Below are 21,432 nucleotides of genomic sequence, written 5' to 3'. Positions count from 1 at the left end.
TTTTTACCCCATATTAAATTACAGTTTTACCCTCACACAATATACAAAAGTTAGCAACTTAAATAGCAGAGCAAAATATTTTAATTAATTACCTGAGACACTTCATGTTGTGTAATCTGTCAGAAGTTTGTATGTGTCATCTAATCCAAACAAAATGTATCTTTAGTACTAATTTTTTGTTTTTGTGTAACCAGGTTCCAATAGAAATTCCAAAGGATTACACTGCTTCAGATCTTGAGCCTGAGCACCGAGTTTCTTATTTCCGTGAAGATATTGGCTTGAATCTAAATCACTGGTATTTTCATCTGATATACCCATTTTCTGGACCCCGTAAGATTGTGAATAAAGATCGTCGTGGTGAATTATTCTACTATTTCCATCAACAAATTATTGCCAGGTTAGGCTGCATCTTCTTTTTTTACAGGCTGCATAATTTGCTGGAAATTTTAAATGTAATAAATTACGTGATGTCATTATTAGCAAAATATCATAATGCTTCAACTTTATCCTGCAATCTAGGGTTTAAAAATGGATAATAGAATCATTCAGTTGTGATTTCCAGTTCTTGATTGTGATATTTGACCTTGAGTTGAAGACAATAATATGTCTTCAACTCAAGGTTTAGTGTCAGCCTTAAAATAAACAGCAGTGATGGTGTGTATAGATGTTAGCTTGCTACAGAATAATTAAAACAAAAACAGTTTTTCTCAAAGTATTGCACTTAATATTTTATAATAAATAATTCTTAATCAATTACATTGTAAAGTACAACTACAGAAGAATGAGTTTCTAAGTGGTTTGGGTCAGGTGATTGATGGTGTGATAAGGAGAGGATACAAAAGCAAATACATACTGAAATATATTGCATACTATGAATCTCTGGGGTTTACAGAGTGCAATCCAAGAACATCTGGCTGGGAAATCTGTACTGGAGACATTATTCTGAAAATATACAGGGTGAGTCACCTAACATTACCGCTGGATAAATTTTGTAAACCACATCAAATACTGATGAATCGATTCCACAGACCGAACATGAGGAGAGGGGCTAGTGTAATTGGTTAACACAAACCATAAAAAAGTGCACAGAAGTATTTTTTTAACACAAACCTACGTTTTTTTAAATGGAACCCTGTTAGTTTTGTTAGTACAATCGAACATATAAACAAATACGTAATCAGTGCTGTTTGTTGCATTATAAAATGTTAACTACATCCGGAGATATTGTAACCTAAAGTTGACGCTTGAGTACCACTCCTCCACTGTTCGATCGTGTGTATCGGAGAGCACTGAATTATGTAGGGATCCAAAGGGAACTGTGATGGACCTTAGGTACAGAAGAGACTGGAACAGCACATTACTTCCACATGCTAACACCTTTTTATTGGTCTATTTCACTGACGCACATGTACATTACCATGAGGGGTGAGGTACACGTACGCATGTGGTTTCCGTTTTCAATTACGGAGTGGAATAGAGTGTGTCCCGACATGTCAGGCCATGTGGTGACCATCATTTGCTGCACACAATTGCAATCTCTGGCATAATGAATGTCGTACACGCCGCAGTACATCTGGTGTAATGTCGCCGCAGGCTGCCACAATACGTTGTTTCATATCCTCTGGGGTTGTAGGCACATCACGGTACACATTCTCCTTTAACGTACCCCACAGAAAGAAGTCCAGAGGTGTAAGATCAGGAGAACGGGCTGGCCAATTTATGCATCCTCCACGTCCTATGACACGACCGTCGAACATCCTGTCAAGGGTCAGCCTAGTGTTAATTGCGGAATGTGCAGGTGCACCATCATGCTGATACCACATACGTCGACGCGTTTCCAGTGGGACATTTTCGAGCAATGTTGGCAGATCATTCTGTAGAAACACGATGTATGTTGCAGCTGTCTGGGCCCCTGCAATGAAGTGAGGACCAATGAGGTGGTCGCCAATGATTCCGCACCATACATTTACAGTTCACAGTCGCTGTCACTCTACCTGTCTAGCCAGTGAGGATTGTCCACGGACCAGTAATGCATGTTCCGTAGATTCACTGCCCCATGGTTTGTGAAACCCGCTTCATCGGTAAACAGGTAGAACTGCAACGCATTCTTTGTTAATGCCCATTGGCAGAATTGCACTCAATGATTAAAGTCATCACCATGTAATTGCTGATGTAACGACACATGAAACGGGTGAAAGCGGTGATGATGCAGTATGCGCATGACACTACTTTGACTCAGTCCACCGGCTCTCGCAATGTCCCGTGTACTCATGTGTGGGTTCATGGCAACAGCTGCTAACACACCAACTGCACCCGCTTCTCCTGTGATGGGCCTGTTATGGACCCGTTTGCATGCTACGACCATACCTGTTGCATACAGTTGGTGGTAGATGTTTTGCAATGTGCGGCACATTAGATGCTCTCTGTCCAGGTACTGTTCTGCATACACCCTGCAGGCTTCAGCTGCATTTCGTCGACACTCGCCATAGACGAGTATCATCTCCGCCTTTTCAGAGTTCGAATACACCATGGTCACAGTTCCCACAACACTACACTATCACAGATGTTTGGTAACACGGTGTACTACAGTTGGTCTGCGTGCGGAGACGAATGCAGAATAACAATAACAGCAAGCGCTACATGCAGACACTGCAACAGCTAGTCCAAACCACAACAGTGCACTACAGCCACACTCGTAAACACGGTCATCATCGTAAACATGTCCCTGCAGACACTGCTCACCGACCGTGGCCCGTGTTTGTTACAACACGCAACTGAACGTCGGAGGTTTCAAGCGTCAACTTTAGGTTACAATATCTCTGGATGTAATTAACATTTTACAATGCAACAAATGGCACTGATTACGTATTTGTTTATATGTTCAGATGTGCTAACAAAACTAACGTGGTTCCATTTAAAAAAACGTAGGTTTGTGTTAAAAAACATACTTCCATGCATTTTTGTATGGTTTGTATTAAACAATTACCCTAGCCCCTCTCCTCACGTTCGGTCTGTGGAATCGGTTCATCAGTATTTGATGTGGTATACGAAATATATCCAGCGGTAACGCTAAGTGAGTCACCCTGTATAGTGCATCTAGAAAGCAGCGAACCACACATAATACCAGATATAGAAGATACACCAAATCTAAAACTTATGGTAGTGAGATTCTTTGAGGAAAATGTAGGTGTATGTTGAAACAATATGGTAGTGGCAAATGGAGGAAAACTGCAGTATATAAGAAACTCAAATTTACTGAAATTGAAACTGGAGCTGTATGTGAGATTGTGTAAACAAGACTCAGTATCACACATGGGCATAGGCATTCAGCTGGATATTTTTATCAACTATCAGATTCAGCTCTAGAAACAACTTGAAACTTTAGAGAAAACATTAGTTACCAGTATGTAAGATCCTCACTCATGCTGTCATCATTAGAAGAGACTTTAATATCCCATTAATCAATGAGTATAATTACAGTTTTGTAAATGGTGGACTTGTTAAGCCATCCTGTGAAACAAATATCTGAAAACTGTCTAGAAAAGATAGCTTGGAAGTTCATTCATGTTGGAGATATATTGAATGTAATGGAAACAAACAGACCTGAGTCCCTTGAGGATGCCCACAATGAAATTTATCAGTGACCACGAAGCTGCTGTAGCAACAGTGATTACCAAAATACAAAGGGCAAATAAAACAAGCAGAAAGATTTACATTTCAGCAAAGTTAATAAATAGGTGGTAGTGTCACATCCCAATAAGAAACTTGAAAAATTTTGCCCTGGGCAGGAGCTCATAGAGATACTGTGGCTGAAGTTTAGGAGAATAGTTAAACAAGCTTTTGATACATATGTACTTAGTAGGATAGTTCACTGTGGAAGGAATCCTCCAAGGAATACAGTATCTATAAAGAAATAACAACTACTTGGGAAAAATATATCTAAATACAAAGATGGTGTGACTTACCGAACGAAAGCGCTGGCAGGTCGATAGACACACAAACAAACACAAACATACACACAAAATACTAGCTTTTGCAACCAATGGTTGCTTCGTCAGGAAAGAGGGAAGGAGAGGGAAAGACGAAAGGATTTGGGTTTTAAGGGAGAGGGTAAGGAGTCATTCCAATCCCGGGAGCGGAGAGACTTACCTTAGGGGGAAAAAAGGACGGGTATACACTCGCACACACACACATATCCATCCACACATATACAGACACAAGCAGACATATACAGAGGCAAAGAGGGTCTGTATATGTGTGGATGGATATGTGTGTGTGTGCTAGTGTATACCCGTCCTTTTTTCCCCCTAAGGTAAGTCTCTCCGCTCCCGGGATTGGAATGACTCCTTACCCTCTCACTTAAAACCCAAATCCTTTCGTCTTTCCCTCTCCTTCCCTCTTTCCTGACGAAGCAACTGTTGGTTGTGAAAGCTATTATTTTGTGTGTATGTTTGTGTTTGTTTGTGTGTCTATCGACGTGCCAGTGCTTTCGTTTGGTAAGTCACATCATCTTTGTTTTTAGAAATAACAACTACTGAATAAGAAGCATGAAACAAAGCATACAACTACAGATAAAGGGATGCTGAATAAACTGCTTTTGGCTGTCAAAGGGCAATGTGTGAAGTCTTAATTGATACCACAGAGGGTATAATTGAAAAATCTCTCACAAAACCCAAAGAAATTTTGGTCATTTATAACAACTGTTAGCGACACTGAAGTTATGAGATGAGACAGCAACTGAAATTGTAGGTAGCAAAGCAGATGTAGAAAGAGAAGAGTAGATTATTTACATCATGCACAGAGGCATTTAAGCAACTATTCTCCCTATGCTCCATATATGAATGGACTGGAAAGAGTCTCCCATTAACTGATACAAAACAAAGTTCCCTCTGCCATGCACTTCACAGTTGTTTGCAGAGCATGGATGCAAGTGTAGATGTTGATTAGGTTTAGGTAAATATTCTGTACTTGTTTGATAAATAATTGTTTGAGGAAGTGGAAAATACCTACCCCTGGACCAATGTTCTCATTGTGATGTCAGACATAGGCCCCATCTTCTTAACATTTACAACATCCTGGTGAGAAATAAACAGAATACTGAGCAGGTACATTGGAATTACATAGTTATCTGTACTGGAACAACCTCCTATCACTGTCTATGTGAATGACCTGAGCTTCAATAATGAAGGGTACAAAACAAACCTATCAGGTGATGACATGATACGTACAGTAAAAGCTGAATCAAGACAATATTGAAGAAATAATAAATACTGCTTAAATAGAGCACAAAATAGATATAACAAAGACTCCAGTATTACAATTGATAACTGACTTGCAGTAAATAATAAAGAGTTCAGGTTATTAGGTTTGTGGATACAGAATAATATGAAATCAGATAACTATGTGACACATGTCAGCACATTGTCAAATAAAAGGTTTTATTCTGTTTGTGCTGATGTGTCAGAAATAATTTGCTTTGCTAATCCTCATTGCTGCAAATGTGAATTATCTGGTCACTTATTAGTTATTATTTTGGGTTCAATTGAAAGCAATACATATACAGAGGAAGATCTTTTTTCTAATTCACAAAAAATGATTTCAGTCCTAAGAATTTGTAAGAAAGTTATTGTGACAGATTCAAAATGCTTACTTAATACAAATACTATGCCCACAAAGAAAACTGAACCTAAGACAAATAATCTGCATTACTTTTGGTATTCAGGTTATGTAAAACCTTGACTAAAGTTAATATAGAAGAATACTCACATTTTTACAATATTCATAACCCCATAATCATCTCCAATGGCGGCCATGGATTTCCAGTACAAGGAATCACGGCCTTTTTGCCAACAGTCTTGTGAAATGGGTCAGAGGAGTGGACAAAGTTTCAGCCAGCTCGTTGCCCTTGGCATGGGAAATGGTCCCAGAGTGTGTAAGAATCAGCAATGGTTAACCCTGTCAGGATGCAGAAGGCAGTGGAAACCACTCCATTAAAGACACATAAATGTCTATCCACAATACATGTGACCTGTGATCTTTGGTAATTCGATAATTTATTTGCATGAAACATGTAATTCCATGCATAACAGTTGGTATTACAATACATACAACAGTATACAATCAAACTTTATTTTACAATAGATACTGATGTATACAGTCTCAATTAGTTTACATTATAATAATTAGATTTTTTTGGTTTCTCTGGTAGGCTTTAGTAGCACTGCTCAATGAACCATGATCCCCCCCCCCCCCCACCCTCCCACCAGTCAACAGCTTCAAATGTGATGGTAATCCCAAAAATAAGGTCTCCTATTTTTTATAAGTACATAGGCCTGTTTATTTCTACAATGGTTTACATCAGTTTACAGCTTGAACATTTAGCTATTCTTCAACATAATCACCATTTCTGCCGATGCATTTTTGTAAATACTGTGGTGGTTTTTGTATGCCCATGTCATACCAGCCTGCCGCTTTGCTGAAGTAGGATGCTGCCACTGGTGTGAATGTTGCTTGGTCTCAGGTGTAAAGTGGTATACCCAGGTTTCATCACACGTGACGATTGAGTCCAGAAAGTTGTCCTGTTCAGCTGCAAGTTGGTGAAGAAATGCGTGGGAAGCATCAACTTGTTACCACAAGTGGTCTTCAGTCAGCAAGTGTAGCACCCACCTTGCACACAGGTTCTGGTAGTTCAATCTTTCCATTAAAATTCTGTGAGCATTGCCTCAGGAAACCTCAGGAACTAACGTGCAGAGATCATTCAGGGTGATCTTCTGATCTTCACGCATGCTTTGCTCAAACTTCAACACTGTCTCCTCAGAAATTGATGGTCTCCCACCCCTTTGTTGAATTTCGGTCCGACCGCCTGCAAACTCTTTACACCACTTACGAACATTTTTGACATCCATGCATGACTCACCATACACTTCCATCAATTGGCGATGGATTTAAATCGGCGCAGTGCCCTTTGCAGTCAAGAACCGAATAACTGTGCGCAGTTCGCGCTTGGCAGTAACATCTAACGGGAGCTCCATTGTCAATGGCTGCCAAGCCAAGACTGAGTGCCTCAGCATGGTGTGCACATGTTTACACGAAGTGAATGAAGCACTCTTCATAACAGTGTGACCAACTGCCACACAAACAGAGTTCTGTACTTGAAAAAAAATAGGAGACCTTACTTTTGGGATTACCCTCGTATGTTGCTCTTTTAAGGTATGTACTGTTCACAGTTTTTTTCAGTCTCCCATTTACAATATGATATTTTTGTACTTGTCTGGTGTAATGTTCATGAATTACTGCATTACGATACATATATTTCTTATCTTCTACAGCTAGTATTATTGTTTCAAACACATGCATAGAATATAACAACAAGAATAATGTTACTGATAATATAATGTAAATAGATAGATAAAAATCTACTCACATAGTTGGGCAGGAGAACACAAATGTAAAAGGATTTAACTTTTACAAGCTTTTGGAGCCAGTGGCTCCTTCTTCTGGTAGAAGAGTTGAAATGGAAGGAAGAGTGGTGAAGGAAAAGAGCTACAGTTCAGGAAACACCCAGAACCCTGGGTCAGAGAGGACTTACCAGACTGGAAGAGAAGGAAAGACTGATTGTTGGAGACTGCACTGGATGAGATTTGAAAACCTGAGAGCTTAAAGGTAGAAGACAGTGTAATATGCAAAACGGAAATTACTAATAAGACATTTTGCATGAGTTAATAAGAGTGAATAGCTAAGTGCATTGTATGTAACACAGGAGGGAAGGAGGGAGGGCGGACGGTGAAAAATTGACAAGTCAGAAAATGAAAGATGTAGGAAACTAAAATGGAGTGAAGAAAGGAACAGTTACTGTGAATAAATGCTGAGGTGGAAGGAATTAATGTTAATTAAGGCCAGGTGGGTGGCGAGAACCAAGGGCATGCTGCTAGTTCCCACCTGCAAAGTTTTGAGAAACTTGTGTCTGGGGAACGAGTCCACATGGCACATATGGTGAAGGAGTCACCGAGATCATGACTGTCATGTTGTACATCATGCTCTACAACAGGATATTGTGTGTTGCCTGTATACACCCTCTCCCTATGCCCATTCATCCTGACTGATGACTGGGTGATAGTCATGCCAGTGTGAAAGGCCAGACAGTGTTTACATAGCAGCTGGTATATGACGTTTCCATGTCAAATATATTGTTTCACAGGTGGCTCACCCTTTCATAGCATATGTTTTGCCAGTTACAGGACTGGAGCAGGTGGTGATAGCAGGGTGCATAGGGCAAGTCTTGCTGAGCAGTCGATTACAGGGGTAGGAGCCACAGGATAGGGAGATGGGTGCAGAAGGAGTATAGGATCTGACAACAATGTTGCAGAGATTGGGAGGGTGACGAAAAGCTATCCTAGATGCAGTGGGCAAAATCTCATACAGAATGGATCTTATTTAAGTGCATGATTTTAGGAAGTCACGGCCTTGTTAAAGTAGCTGATGGATGCATTCAAGACCAGGATAATACTGGGTGACAAGTGGTGTGCTGTGAAGGTGTTTTTTGGAGGTATCAGCAGTCCCAGCATTGGATGTGATGGCCTGGGAAATCTGCTTTTGAACTAGGCTATTGGGAACATTACATCCTGTGAAGGCTGAAGTGAGAGTGGTGGTGCGTTGCTGTACAGAGTCTGCATCCAGACAAATACTTTTGCCTCAGATGCCAAGGCTGTATGGGAGGGAACATTTGACATGGAAATGATGGCAATTGTCAAACTGTAAGTACTGTTGTCTGTTATTAGGTTTGATGTGGACGGAAGTGTGTAGCTGCCTTTGGTGAGGATGAGATCAGCATCAAGGAAAGTAGGTAATGCAATTAATCCAGGGGAGGAGAGTGCCTTGGATGAGAGGTTGAGAACACTGTATTGTTGTGACTAGTTCTTGTGATTATGAATTATTACTGGGATGGGAGACAGTGATGAAGGCTGGGATGTTAAGGAGGTTGGCCAAGCTCGGCTTGTAGAAGAGGAGTTGTGGTTGATGGTGTGGCTGTTTGTGGAGCTGCAGAGGGACAGGAAGGGAAACACCACTGTTGAAGTTGTTTAGGAGAAGTTGGGATGGCTTTTTTAGGTGAAGTTGGACATTTTGTTGCTGTTTGAAGTTGGCTTGGTGGATGATACCATGCAAGGAAACATGAGGGGCAGTCTTGCACACACATTGACAATTTGTTGGGACCATAATAGTTTGCTATCTATGTGCACACCTATGAATTTACATTCATCACAGATTTTCGATAATATATTACTGTCTTGAGAATAAATACAATTTTGCAAATCTCCAATTCTGAAGGAAATTATGTTTGTTTTTTTACGTTGACTTAGATGTCATCATTTTCAGGCTTTGACTTTCTGATATCTACCAAATTTTTTATCTCTATGCCCAGATTAAACATATCATTTACCACACAAAAGCCTGAAGTGTCATTTGCATACACTGAAATGAATGATCATTTTTAAATGTATTTGGGAAGTCACTGATCTAGCATATAAAATTGCATGGACCAATTATTGATCCTTGAGTGACACTGAATTTAATATTCCTTACCTTTGATGTGTAACTTTTTAATGTTCCTCCATTATTGTGTGTCATTGTGGTAAACTATCTTCAGTTTATGAAATAGGATGTAGTAAGATGTAAAAGGTTTATACTGATGCCATATCTGGCCAATTTTGACAGGACTACATCAGGATCAATCCTATCAAAAGCCTTTGATAGATCAAGGAAACTCCCGCTATTTGCATGCCTTTATTGATTTTGTCAAGAACTTTGAGCATAAATTCCAGTGCTGCTGTCATGGCACTTGATCACTCCTAAACCCATGCTGAAAATCTCCAAGGAGTTTATGCATAATATTATGCTGCAACATATATTTCAGAATTATTTTTATATTTACATCTGTACTCTGCAAATAGCCCTAAGTTGTATGGTAGAGGGTACATCCCACTGTACCAGTTATTAGGGTTTCTTCTTGTTCCATCCATGTATGGAGCATGGGAAGACAGATTCTTTGAATGCATCTGTGCTTGCAGTAATTATTCAGATCTTATCCTCATGATCCCTATGTCAATGACACATCGTAGACTAATCATTTAAAGCTGATTATTGAAACTTTGTTAATAGACTTTCTTGGGATAATTTATGACCCTCTTGAAGAGTCTTCCAGTCTAGTTCCTTCGGTATCTCTGTGACACTCTCCCAGAGATTAAACAAACCTGTGAGCATTCATGCTGCCCTTTTCTGTTTATGTTCAATAACCCATGTCAGTCCTATCTAGTACATGTCCCACACACTTGAACTTTCAGATAGTACTTCATTATAAATAACTGCATCACCTGCAAAAATTCTGATTCTACTTTTAATATTGTCTGCAAGGTCATTAATACGTGACATGAACAGCAAAGGTCCCTACACAATTCCCTGGGACACACCAGATGATGACTTTCTATCCAAGATAATATGGTGCATCCTCCCTACTAAAAAGTCCTCAATCCAGTCATAAATTTCACTTGATACTCCATGTGGTGATACCTTTGACAGTAAGCATAGGTGTGGTACTGAGTCAAATGCTTTTTGGAAATCAAGAAATACAGCATGTACCTGATGGACTTGATCTGAAGCTTTCAGTCTGTTGTGAGAAAAAAGTGCGAGTTGGGTTTCACGTGATTGATGTTTTTAAAATCCATGCTGGTTGGCATTGAAGAGGTCGTTCTGTTCAAGATACCTTATTATGTTTGAGCTCAGAATATCTTCTAAGATTGTACAACAAATTGATGTCAAGGATACTGGCTGCTAGTTTTGTGGATTACTTCTACTACCCTTCTTGTAGGCGGGTGTAATCTGTGCCTTTTTCCAAGAAGTGCACATGTTTTTTTGTTTGAGGGATCTATCATAAATTATAGTGAGAGGAGGCATAAATCAGTTGCATATTATTGTTAGAAGAGGGGGTAACTCATGCACAAATTCAGTATAGAATCTGACAGGGATTCCTTTAGGTGCCAGAGCTTTGCTCAATTTTAATGATTTCATCTGTTTGTCAACACCACTGACACTAGTGCTTATTTCATTCATCTTTTCAGTGACACAAGGATTAAATTGCTGCAATTCTCCTGGGTTTTCCTTTGTAAAGGAACATTTGAAAATGGACTTCAGCATTTCAGTTTTTGCTTTCCTACTGTCAATTTCAGTCCTTGTCTTATCCACTGTGGACTGGAGTAAGACTGTTGATAGTTTTAATAAATATGGGCAATCCAATATCTATATTTATAAAAATATCATTATTGGCCCTTGATATACTGAAAAGAAATTACCAGTCTATTGAAGGAAAAAAAATATCAATGTACTGAACTATAAAAGTATTGGCTGCACATAGTAAATATACTGCCAGTTTTATGGATGTAAATTTAAGTAATGCTTTGTTATTAGATATTCTGTACATCAACATGCTATCAGCCTGCCAGGATGAAGCTTCATCCTGACCCACAACTTCTTCACTTTTGAAGGCCAGACATACCAACAATTAAAGGGAACAGCCATGGGTACCAGGATGGCCCCCTCGTACGCCAACCTATTCATGGGTTGCTTAGAGGAAGCCTTCTTGGTTACCCAGGCCTGCCAACCCAAAGTTTGGTACAGATTTATTGATGACATCTTCATGATCTAGACTCACAGTGAAGAAGAACTCCAGAATTTCCTCTCCAACCTCAACTCCTTTGGTTCCATCAGATTCACCTGGTCCTACTCCAAATCCCATGCCACTTTCCTTGACGTTGACCTCCTTCTGTCCAATGGCCAGCTTCACATGTCCGTCCACATCAAACCCACCAACTAGCAACAGTACCTCCATTATGACAGCTGCCACCCATTCCACATCAAACGGTCCCTTCCCTACAGCCTAGGTCTTCATGGCAAATGAATCTGCTCCAGTCCGGAATCCCTGAACCATTACACCAACAACCTGACAACAGCTTTTGCATCCCGCAACTACCCTCCCAACCTGGTACAGAAGCAAATAACCAGAGCCACTTCCTCATCCCCTCAACCCCAGAATCCTCCACAGAAGAACCACAAAAGTGCCCCACTTGTGACAGGATACTTTCCTGGACTGGACCAGACTCTGAATGTGGCTCTCCAGCAGGGATACGACTTCCTCGAATCCTGCCCTGAAATGAGATCCATCCTTCATGAAATCCTCCCCACTCCACCAAGAGTGTCTTTCCACCGTCCACCTAACCTTCGTAACCTGTTAGTTCATCCCTATGAAATCCCCAAACCACCTTCCCTACCCTCTGGCTCCTATCCTTGTAACTGCCCCTGGTGTAAAACCTGTCCCATGCACCCTCCCGCCACCACCTACTCCTGTCCTGTAACCCGGAAGGTGTACACGATCAAAGGCAGAGCCACGTGTGAAAACACCCATGTGATTTACCAACTGACCTGCCTACACTGTGATGCATTCTATGTGTGAATGACCAGCAACAAACTGTCCATTCGCATGAATGGACACAGGCAGACAGTGTTTGTTGGTAATGAGGATCACCCTGTGGCTAAACATGCCTTGGTGCACAGCCAGCACATCTTGGCACAGTGTTACACCATCCGGGTCATCTGGATACTTCCCACCAACACCAACCTATCCGAACTCCGGAGATGGGAACTTGCTCTTCATTATATCCTCTCTTCCCGTTACCCACCAGGCCTCAATCTCCGCTAATTTCAAGTTGCCACCACTCATACCTCACCTGTCATTCAACATCATCTTTGCCTCTGCAGCTCCGCCTCGACTGACATCTCTGCCCAAACTCTTTGTCTTTAAATATGTCTGCTTGTGTCTGTATATGTGTGGATGGATATGTGTGTGTGTGCGAGTGTATACCCGTCCTTTTTTCCCCCCTAAGGTAAGTCTTTCCGCTCCCGGGATTGGAATGACTCCTTACCCTCTCCCTTAAAACCCACTTCCTTTCGTCTTTCCATCTCCTTCCCTCTTTCCTGACGAAGCAACCATTTGTTGCGAAAGCTAGAATTTTGTGTGTATGTTTGTGTTTGTTTGTGTGTCTATCGACCTGCCAGCGCTTTCGTTCGGTAAGTCACATCATCTTTGTTTTTAGATATATTTTGGGAAAAATATTGATATATCTATATTTTTACAATGGCCCTAGACTGGATACTAACTTGAATGCCACTAACAGCCTTTATGTGTGACCAGAATTTCTTTGGATTCTGTGAAAGATCACTTGACAATATTCTGGTATGGTGGTCATTGAAGGCACATGCATTGCTCTCTTGACAGCCAAACATGTTTCATTCAGCATATCTTGGTCTATAGCCCTACGCTTTGTTTTACACCTATTTTTTCAGTTAACTTACTAAAAATGGAAGTTAAAATGAGTGGTCTGTAATTTTCTACTATTCGTTTATCACCTTTTTTGTTGAGAGGTTCAATAGTGGCTAATTTTAATATATTAGGCAATACTTGTTCTTTTGAGACACTATTTATTAGATGCATCAGTGAATATTCTAAGTTATGTTGGCATTTTTTAAGGAAAAATGGGGAAATTTCATCCCAGCCAGCAAATTTTATTGTTTTTGCATTCTATGATGAGCTGCAAAATATCTTTGAGTTCAACTGCAGGCAGTTGATCTAGTTTAGAGTTGACCTCAGCATGATTTCCAACATGTACATTATCTGTAGTACAAAATTCAGTTTGTATGAAGTAATCATTAAAAATGTTACTTATCTCCTGACAATTGGTGACAATTTTGTTATTAGATATCTGTATGTTGATGTTATCTTTTAGTTTTGTTTTATTGTCTGTTATTTTGCTTATAGTGATAAGAAGTGCAATAGTATTGAAGGAAATTGACGGAGATCCGAAATGTGAAATAATTTGGGTGAAGGTTAAAGCAGGCTCAGACATGGTAACTGGATGTCTCTATAGGCCCCCTGGCTCAGCAGCTGTTGTGGCTGAGCACCTGAAGGATAATTTGGAAAATGTTTTGAGTAGATTTCCCCACCATGTTATAGTTCTGGGTGGAGATTTTAATTTGCCGGATATAGACTGGGAGACTCAAACATTCATAACGGGTGGCAGGGACAAAGAATCCAGTGAAATTTTTTTAAGTGCTTTATCTGAAAACTACCTTGAGCAGTTAAACAGAGAACCGACTTGTGGCGATAACATATTAGACCTTCTGGTGACAAACAGACCCGAACTATTTGAAACAGTTAACGCAGAACAGGGAATCAACGATCATAAAGCAGGTACTGCATCGATGATTTCAGCCATAAATAGAAATATTAAAAAAGGTAGGAAGATTTTTCTGTTTAGCAAAAGTGACAAAAAGCAGATTACAGAGTACCTGATGGCTCAACACAAAAGTTTTGTCTCAAGTACAGATAGTGTTGAGGATCAGTGGACAAAGTTCAAAACCATCGTACAATATGCTTTAGATGAGTATGTGCCAAGCAAGATCATAAGAGGTGGAAAAGAGCCACCGGGTACAACAACCGAGTTAGGAAACTGCTGCGGAAGCAAAGGGAACTTCACAGCAAACATAAACATAGCCAAAGCCTTGCAGACAAACAAAAATTACACGAAGCGAAATGTAGTGTGAGGAGGGCTATGCAAGAGGTGTTCAATGAATTCGAAAGTAAAGTTCTATGTACTGACTTGACAGAAAATCCTAAGAAATTTTGGTCATATGTCAAAGCGGTAAGTGGATCAAAACAAAATGTCCAGACACTCTGTGACCAAAATGGTACTGAAACAGAGGATGACAGACTAAAGGCTGAAATACTAAATGTCTTCTTACAAAGCTGTTTCACAGAGGAAGACTGACTGTAGTTCCTTCTCTAGATTGTCGCACAGATGACAAAATGGTAGATATCGAAATAGATGACAGAGGGATAGAGAAACAATTAAAATCGCTCAAAAGAGGAAAGGCTGCTGGACCTGATGGGATACCAGTCCGATTTTACACAGAGTACACTTAGGAACTTGCCCCCCTTCTTGCAGCAGTGTACCGTAGGTCTCTTGAAGAGCGTAGCGTTCCAAAGGATTGGAAAAGGGCACAGGTCATCCGGGTTTTCAAGAAGGTACGTCGAACAGATATGCAAAACTATAGACCTATATCTCTAACTTTGATCAGTTGTAGAATTTTGGAACACGTATTACGTTAGAGTATAATGACTTTTCTGGAGATTAGAAATCTACTCTGTAGGAATCAGCCTGGGTTTCGAAAAAGACGGTTGTGTGAAATCCAGCTCGCGCTATTTGTCCACGAGACTCAGAGGGCCATAGACACGGGTTCACAGGTAGATGCCGTGTTTCTTGACTCCCGCAAGGTGTTCAATACAGTTCCCCACAGTCGTTTAATGAACAAAGTAAGAGCATATGGACTATCAGACCAGTTGTGTGATTGGATTGAAGAGGTCCTAGATAACAGAACGCAGCATGTCATTCTCAATGGAGAGAAGTCTTCCGAAGTAAGAGTGATTTCAGGTGTGCTGCAGGGGAGTGTCATAGGACCGTTGCTATTCACAATATACATAAATGACCTTGTGGATGACATCAGAAGTTCACTGAGGCTTTTTGCAGATGATGCTGTGGTGTATCGAAGGTTGTAACAATGGAAAATTGTACTGAAATGCAGGAGGATCTGCAGCGAATTGATGCATGGTGCAGGGAATGGCAATTGAATCTCAATGTAGACAAGTGTAATGTGCTGCGAATACATAGAAAGATAGTTCACTTATCATTTAGCTACAAAATAGCAGGTCAGCAACTGAAAGCAGTTAATTCCATACATTATCTGGGAGTATGCATTAGGAGTGATTTAAAATGAAATGATCATATAAAGTTGATCGTCGGTAAAGCAGATGCCAGACTGAGATTCATTGGAAGAATCCTAAGGAAATGCAATCCGAAAACAAAGGAAGTGGGTTACAGTACACTTGTTCACCCACTGCTTGAATACTGCTCAGCAGTGTGGGATCCGTACTAGATAGGGTTGATAGAAGAGATAGAGAAGATCCAACGGAGAACAGCGCGCTTCGTTACAGGATCATTTAGTAATCGCGAAAGCGTTACGGAGATGATAGATAAACTCCAGTGGAAGACTCTGCAGGAGAGACGCTCAGCAGCTCAGTATGGGCTTTTGTTAAAGTTTCGAGAACATACCTTCACCAAAGAGTCAAGCAGTATATTGCTCCCTCCTACGTATATCTCGCGAAGAGACCATGAGGATAAAATCAGAGAGATTAGAGCTCACACAGAAGCATACCAACAATCCTTCTTTCCACGAACAATACGAGACTGGAATAGAAGGGAGAACTGATAGAGGTACTCAGGGTACCCTCCGCCACACACCGTCAGGTGGCTTGCGGAGTATGCATGTAGATGTAGATGTAGATGTACTGTTGATCAGCAGGTCTTTGGGACATAATCTGAATTTTGTATTTTTGGGTTAACCTTTTTCAGCCTTCCATCTTTTATCAAATTCTACAGGTCTTGACTGTAGTTCCTTATTCTTATTTACATTTATCTTCCTTATAGGAATAGACTTATTTAGATGAAAAGAAAATGTATCTAGGAAGGCATCCCATTTATTATTTACTCGTTGGGCTTGTATACTAAATGCCTAGATTCCTGACAAGCTCTCTCTCAGTTTGGCATTATTGATAACAGAGAGAGAGTTCTTGTATATTGATAAATATTTTTTAGTTTTATACAAGGAGCTCCCTTTAGTACTTATGGTTTACCTAGGCGGTCAGAGGTGTGACCATTTACAACAGCAGCTATAACAATATTTTCACAGTTGGTAATAACACGGCCTATAGAGCTATGTATGTCTCTTAACAGATCTTTTAAAGCATTTGCTTTCTTGCAAATCTTGTAAAGTGTTAAAATTAATATCTCCCAAAAGCATAATATTTTTATGTTTCTCCTTAGACATTAGTTTAAAAAAACTGTATGAAGGGAATTCAGAAATAATTCAACATTTTGGTGGTCTATACAATGCTAAGATAAAGTATACAACAGATAAGAATTTCATCTTAATAGCAACAATTTCATAGTGCAAATCAGAAGAATACTCTTTTACCCAGCATATATTTTCAGAAGCTTCTGTTAAGTTATTTGTTCTTAGGTATTCAGCCATTCCTCCACTTCTATGGTAAGTACAACAGTAACAACAAGATAAGGAGTAATTCTCAATTTTAAACATGTGCATGCTATCTGCAGATTTTGATGTACACTGACAACAAGTATGTGGAGCACAATGTCTGTAAAATAGTGCTCTAAAATATCTGTTTTATTACCTAGTCCCTGTACATTATAATGCGGAAAAGAAAGATTTCTTTATTCAGATACATTTTGTGCATGTGTGTCCCTCCTACTATGTATAATTTCCCTCATTTTTTAAAATGTTGCAAATATCAATAATCATCTTACTAAAAGTCTTGGAGTGTAACCTATTTAAGTGAATACCATTTTTCCTCAGAAAATTGTTGCTTAAAAATCTATTTAGATCTATAAATATTGCTCCAAGATTATTACAGATCTCTTGAATATCCTCACTATGTATGTATCACTCACAGAACTTCTGCAAATTATTCTGCTGATTACTATTCTGCAAGACCTGTATAGGTTTCTTGCAACTGGATTATTTTTCTAGCTTCAATCACAATGTCTTTCTTGGTGGTACTATGTAGTGATTTTGTTCCTTTTTGTGCTTCATCTGCACTGATTTGAATTTCAAATACTGTTTAAGTGTTGATTTAATTGATGGATCCTGATCCCAGAATGAACGTAATTCTTGACTGTTCCACAGCATAATTTTTTAGAAGTGAGAAATTCATCATCATTTGCCTTTTCAGTACTGTGATGACTATTTCATTTTTTCCTGTATGTAACGTTGTTGCAATGATATTTGTTTTTGGATTAAGTGTTTCCACTTTGTGCTTCTTCACAAACAGTGGATCTTAAAGGTTCAGAAAATTAGATATCGTCACTTCATGAGGTTTTCACTGTTAAGTTTGCGTACCATATTTTTGCTTCTTTTTAAGAAGGATTTTTCGCTGAGAGTAGTAGGCTAGTTTTGCTATTCAGGCAATGAAATAACTGATGATGGTAGTAGATGGAAGTAGAGAGGCTAGAAAATGTAGAATGGGAATGGCAGGGAAAATGTTTATGGAGAAGAGGAATTTTTTAATATCTAATATCAAGTTAACTTTTAGGAAATCTTTTCTGAACGTAGCCTTCTACAGAAGTGAAACCTGGATGATAAGCACTTTGGGCAATGAAAGAATTGAAGCTTTGGAAATGTGTTCCTACAGAAGATCGGTAAAGATTAGATGGGGAGATCACATAACTAATGAGGAGGTACTGAATAGGATTCAGGAAAAAAGAAATCTGTGGTGTAACCTGACTAAAAGAGGGGATCAGTTGATAAGATATGTTCTGAGACATCAAGGAATCATAAATTTAGTCTTCAAAAGAATTATGGAGAATAAAAACTGTAGGGAGTCCAATAGATCAGTACAGCAAGCAGGTTCAAATGAACATGGGTTGCAGTAGTTTTCCAGAGAAGAAGAGGCTTGCACAGGCTAGAGTAATGTGGAGAGCTCCATTGAACCAGTCTTCAGAAATAAGATAACAACAACAACAATAATGAGATTTATCTTTAAGTCTGATGGTATGTCTCCAGTCTCGTAGGTCCCACAAATGAACTTGAATAGTCATTTCATTGCCACTTCCCCCAATGATTTTGAAAACTTTGAAGGAATGTTATCTATCCTTTCTGTCTTATTTGATCACAAGTCTTCAAAATCTCCATTTAACTATGACTCTACAACTGGGTCCCCTACACGTCCCTTATTAATTCTCATTTTTCTTATGTGACATCATTAGGTAAATCCTTCCCTTTGTGATTGCCTTCAGTATACTCTTTCCAACTATCCACTGTATCCTCTACATTTAAAAATGGAATTTCCACTGACTTTAAATGTTGCCAATCTTGCTTTTAATTTCACAAAAAGGTGCTTTAACTTTTCTATATGTTATATTATTTCTTTCAGTGGCCATGTCTTCCTTGATTCTTCACATTTTTCCTGTAGCTATTTTGTCTTGTCTTTGAAGTATTTCTTCTCTTACTCAAGTGTTCTTCACAGATGTCCTCCTCATACCTACAACAGTCTGTCCAACTTCTGTGATCACCCTTTTTAGGGATGTTCGTACCTCTTTCAGTTGTATTTACAACTGTGATATTCATCACAGTGGCTACACCCTAAGAGAACTTCAAATGCATCTCATCATCCCTCAGTATTTCAGCAGCCTACTTCTTTCCACATTTATTCCTCTAGACCATTCTCTCAAAATTCAGCCTACTCTTTATCATTATTAAATTGTGATCTCTTGGACTGGAATGCTCTTTTCACCAGTGCTAATCTCCTTTTTATGTTCTTGCTCCATCTATCTTGGGTTATTTTACTGCCCAGGTAGCACAATTCCTCAACTTCACCTATTTTGTGATCACCAATGCTGATGTTAAGTTTCTTGCTGTTCTCATTTCAGTTAATTCTCATTACTTTTGTCTTTCTTCAATTTACTCTCAGTCTGTAGTCTATACTAAGAAGACCATTTCATTCAGCAGATCCTGCAGTTCTTCTTGACTTTCATTGAGGATAGCAATGTCATCACTGAATATTATCATTGATATCCTTTCACCTTGGATTTTAGTTACACTCTTGAACGTTTCTTTTTTTTTTCCATCACTGCCTCTTCAATGTGCAGGTTGAATAGAAGGGGCAGAAGACTACATTCCTGTCTTATACCCTTTTTAATATGAGGATATTGTTCTCGGTCTTCCACTCTTGTTGTTCTCTCCTGGCTCTTGTACATATTGTATATTACCTCTATTTACCTATAGCTTACTATTATTTATCTTTGAATTTGAACATATGGCACCATTTGACATTGTTGAAGGCTTTTTCCAGGTCAACAACTCTTAAGAAGGTGTGCGGATTTTTCTTTAGTCTTGCTTCCATTATCAAGTGCAACTTCAGAACTGCCTCTCTGGTGCCTTTACCTTTCCTAAAGCCAAACTGGTAATCACCTAACACATCCTCACTTTTCTTTTCCATTCTTCTGTACATTGGTTTTGTCAGCAACTTGGATGCATGAGCTGCTAAACTGACTGTGTGATAATTCTCACACTTGTTGGCTCTTGCAATCTTCAGAATTGCATGGATGATGTTTTTCCAGAAGTCCCATCATATGTCACCAGACTCATACATTATATAAACCAGAGTGAATAGTCATTTTCTTGCCACTGCCCCCAATGGTTTTAAAAATTCTGATGGAATGTTGTCAGTCCCTTCTGCTAAATTCATCTTAAGTCTCTCGAAGCTCTTTTAATGTCTGACTCTCATACCTGATCTCCTATCTCTTCTATATCAACTCCTGTTTCGTGTCATGTCATCAGACAAGTCTTCCCTCTCACAAAAGCCTTCAATGCACCCTTCCCATGTATCTGCTTTCTCCTCTGCATTTAACAGTGGAATTCCCATTGCACACTTAATGTTATCACTCTTGCTTTTCATTTCATCAAAAGTTATCTTGATTTATCTGTTGGCTGGCAGTGAGGCAGTCCTTCCGGCAACCATTTCTTTTTTGTTTTTTCACATTTTTCATACAGCTATTTCATCTTAACTTTCCAGCACTTCATATTTATTTCATTCCTAAGTGACTTGTATTTCTGTATTCCTGAATATCGCTGAACACTTTTGTACTTCCTTCTTTCATCGATCAACTGAAGTATTTCTTCTGTTATCCATGGTTGCTTTGCAGTTCCCTTCTTTGTACCAATGTTTTTGTTTCCAGCTACAGTGATTGCCCTTTTTAGATATGTCCTTTCCTCTTCAGCTGAACTGCCTACTGAGCTATTTCTTATTGTAATATCTACAGCCTCAGAGAACTTCAAGCATATCTTTTATTCCTTAGTACTTCCATATCCCTCTTCTTTGTGCATCGATTCTTCCTGGCTTCAGCATACATTTTGTCATTACTAAATTGTGATATGTTTCTATATCTATTCCTGGATATACCTTACAATCCAGTATATGATTTCAGAATCTCTGTCTGACCATGATGAAATGTAACTGAAATCTTTCAGTACTTGGTGGCCTTTTCCCAGTATACCTCTTACCATATCTTGTGTCTTATCTCAGTGTACCTCTTCCTTTTATGAATCTTGAACACAGTAATCACTGTTACTAGCTGAAATTTATTATAAAACTCAATTAGTCATTCTCCTCTCTCATTCCTACTACCAAGCCCATATTCACCAGTAATCATTTCTTCTATTCCTTCCCCTACAAATGACTTTTAGATTTTCATCTCC

The 21,432-nt window shown here is 39.3% G+C and overlaps 1 protein-coding gene across 1 annotated transcript in view; it reads left to right on the top strand.

Annotated features, from left to right (window-relative positions):
* LOC124777651 (phenoloxidase 2-like) overlaps window positions 1–21,432 on the top strand; it is a 175,253-nt gene that overhangs the window by 46,948 nt on the left and 106,873 nt on the right. The window contains exon 4 of the mRNA XM_047253131.1: window positions 195–397. Coding sequence (XP_047109087.1) covers window positions 195–397 — 203 coding nt within the window. The remainder of the gene's footprint in view (window positions 1–194; window positions 398–21,432) is intronic.

The sequence above is a fragment of the Schistocerca piceifrons genome, chromosome 2 (assembly GCF_021461385.2).
Source record: "Schistocerca piceifrons isolate TAMUIC-IGC-003096 chromosome 2, iqSchPice1.1, whole genome shotgun sequence".
Classification (NCBI taxonomy): domain Eukaryota; kingdom Metazoa; phylum Arthropoda; class Insecta; order Orthoptera; family Acrididae; genus Schistocerca; species Schistocerca piceifrons.
This window is presented reverse-complemented; position numbering and strand designations above follow the sequence as displayed.